The following is a 2,919-nucleotide window of genomic DNA, read 5'->3' as shown; positions in this document are numbered from 1 at the left end:
GATGGGGATAGGGAAGTAAAATGTGGACACAAACCCCTCATGCGGCAACGGGAACGGCGCGAACACCCCGTCCACCCCAAATCGTGAGAGGTTCGTTATGCGGAGACTTACCTGACATTAATTAGATACTGGGCCAAGCTGATGCTGGCTGCAGAGCCGGTGATGGTGACCTGCCGGTCAGTGGAGCCTTCCACGGGGTTGGCAATTTTGATCTGCGCCCCCGACATCTGGCGGATCTCATTGATTTTGGCGCCCTGGCGCCCGATGATGCAGCCAATCAACTTGGGAGGGGGGAGAAAAACAGCTTCGTTAGTGGCAAAGTTGAGTATTAACCCATCCTCTTCCTCCCCTGTTGTGCCTGTCCCTCTTGGGGGGGGCCCTAAGAGGCAGAAAGGGGGCCCTAAGAGGCAGAAAGGGGGCCCTAAGAGGCAGAAAGGGGGCCCTAAGAGGCAGAAAGGGGGCCCTAAGAGGCAGAAAGGGGGCTAAGGGTCAGAAAGGGGGCCCTAAGGGGCAGAAAGGGTGGTTTTGGCCTTCAATCTGGCCCAAAAAGGGCAGAAAGGGTGGCCTAAGAGGCAGAAAGGGCGGCCCTAAGAGGCAGAAAGGGGGGTTTTTGGCCTTCAATCTGGCCCAAAAAGGGGGAGAAGGGATGCGGGTCCAGCTGAGGGACCCAAGGAGGGAATTTGGGGTGTAGCTACGAGCCCTCAAAGTCAAAAATGAGCAACCCCACACCCTATTTTGGTAGGGAAAAAGAAGGGGGGAGACCCCAGGGACCCCGTGCGGATACTCACATCGTTTGGAATGGTGAGTTCGTGAGAGGTGGTTTGAGCGGAGGCATCCAAACCTGCTTAGAGATGGGGCGGGGGAGAAAAAGAAGTGGAATTTGGGGTGTAGCTACGAGCCCTCAAAGTCAAAAATGAGCAACCCCACACCCTATTTTGGTAGGGAAAAAGAAGGGGGGAGACCCCAGGGACCCCGTGCGGATACTCACATCGTTTGGAATGGTGAGTTCGTGAGAGGTGGTTTGAGCGGAGGCATCCAAACCTGCTTAGAGATGGGGCGGGGGAGAAAAAGAAGCGGGAGAAGTTGAGGGGGACGTGGGGGGACTTGGGGGGCGCAGCACCGAGCGCAGCAGCGTTTTTGGCTTCACGGCTCCCTGGCCGATGCGTTTACACAGCGGGAGGGGAAGGGCAGAGCAAGCTGTGAGGTTACCCCTCCGCTCCCCCTGCTTTCACCCCCCCAAAAGGGCTTTGCTCACCCCAATTTCTCTCCCACCCCACACACATCGACCCCCAGATTGTCACCACAGGGTCTTCCGTCCGGGGGACCGGTCCCAGAGCAGCGTTTTTGGCTCCGTTTGGCTCCATCATTGGCTTTTTTAAGGCCTATGCTACCCAACCCTTGTCCTCCTCCTCCTCTTCCTCCTCCTGCGAGGCCTCACCTCTGGGATGTGTGCATTAAAATGGATTCTTTTGGATTTTTAAGCAGTTTTTTCCCCCCTTCCCAGCTCACTCCGTGCCTCAAGGGCCTTGGCAAGGGCACAGCAGCCTGGGGATGCAGTGGGGGCTGTGTGTGTGTGTGTCCCCCTCAATTAAAGAGGGGGGTCTCGGTCCCCTACCATAAACCTGCTCCAGCAGCTCCTCAGGCAATGGGAATTGCGTGGGTTTGAGGGGTAAAATGAGGGGCTGGGGGGGTCACCGAGCACCCCAAAAAAAGTCCTGCTGCTCTCCACTGACCTTTCCTGGGGCAGTCGGCACCTCCAGCCCTTTCTAAGGCTCCCCTGCCCCCCCCCTTTCCCCTCCCATCCGTGCACAAAGGCGGGCAGCAACTGAAGAGGGAGCACGAGACCCCGGGTCAGGATGAATATACACGATAAGAATATAACTACAGATTTTGTGTTTCAATCATTACCCCAATAGCCTTTCACCTCTGGAGAGCAGGATTCAATGCCTGTTAAGATACAAGTGACAATGAGTTCGGCTGTCTCAAGTTTAGAGCCCTCAAACGGATTCTTTGGGGTTGTTTTGTGGTTGGTTTTGGTTGGGTTTTTTTTTTGTAGCCGCCTTAGCAAATCTACAGCGAAATCTGGGACAACTTCAACAGTTGCCTGCTCAGGACTGGAGTAGCCGGAGGGGAGAGAGAGGGTGCTGCAGGGTTGGTTTTTTTTTTGGGGGGGGGAATCTCCCCGTGCATTGGCAGAGCTGTGGAGGATGGGGGTGAAGAGGAAAAGCAGCGTGGAGGCCCTGCCTGCTCCGGAGTTTGGTTTTCGGGTTGCTTTGCCTACCCCTCTGCAGCCTCCCCCCTGCGACAAGCAGAGGCTGGCACCAATTGCCCCCAGAGACACCATGAGAAGAAATCATTACCTGGCCAGGCTGGGGGGGGGTTTTTTGGGGGTGTTTTGAGAGCACGAGACCCAGCAGAGGCCCCGTTTAAAGAGAGGGAGCCGAGGGGCAGCTCCCGGGCTGGCCTTTGGCCCACGCTAGCGTAACAAGAAGAGAGAAAGGAGTTTCCATACCACTGAATCCAGTGTTGCCATGAGACATTGGAAAGTGTGACTGTTGCATTGCCAACTGGTGCAGCTTGGTCAGCTAGAGGTGGAGGGAAGGGGAAGGGGGGAAAAAAACAACACAAGGAGAGAGGAAAAAAACAAAAAAGAGAAAGAAAGAGGAAAAAAAAAACAAAACAAGGCTGATGTTAGCCATTTCCCAAACATACCACTGAATCCAGTGTTGCCATGAGACATTGGAAAGTGTGACTGTTGCATTGCCAACTGGTGCAGCTTGGTCAGCTAGAGGTGGAGGGAAGGGGAAGGGGGGAAAAAAACAACACAAGGAGAGAGGAAAAAAACAAAAAAGAGAAAGAAAGAGGAAAAAAAAAACAAAACAAGGCTGATGTTAGCCATTTCCCAAAGGTCGAGCAGGG

At 54.6% G+C, this 2,919-nt stretch overlaps 1 protein-coding gene across 1 annotated transcript in view; it reads right to left on the bottom strand.

The window, feature by feature from the left end:
* Positions 1 to 111: 111 nt before the first annotated feature.
* LOC104546214 (poly(rC)-binding protein 2) overlaps positions 112 to 2,919 on the bottom strand; it is a gene marked incomplete at both ends in the record, with an annotated part of 3,953 nt that continues 1,145 nt past the window's right edge. The window contains 3 exons of the mRNA XM_010191549.1: positions 112 to 281; positions 989 to 1,041; positions 2,713 to 2,785. Coding sequence (XP_010189851.1) covers positions 112 to 281; positions 989 to 1,041; positions 2,713 to 2,785 — 296 coding nt within the window. The remainder of the gene's footprint in view (positions 282 to 988; positions 1,042 to 2,712; positions 2,786 to 2,919) is intronic.

This window comes from Mesitornis unicolor, unplaced genomic scaffold (genome assembly GCF_000695765.1).
Source record: "Mesitornis unicolor isolate BGI_N332 unplaced genomic scaffold, ASM69576v1 scaffold34479, whole genome shotgun sequence".
NCBI classification, from domain to species: domain Eukaryota; kingdom Metazoa; phylum Chordata; class Aves; order Mesitornithiformes; family Mesitornithidae; genus Mesitornis; species Mesitornis unicolor.
Note: the sequence above shows the minus strand (reverse complement) of the source record. Positions and strands in the feature narration are given on the sequence as shown.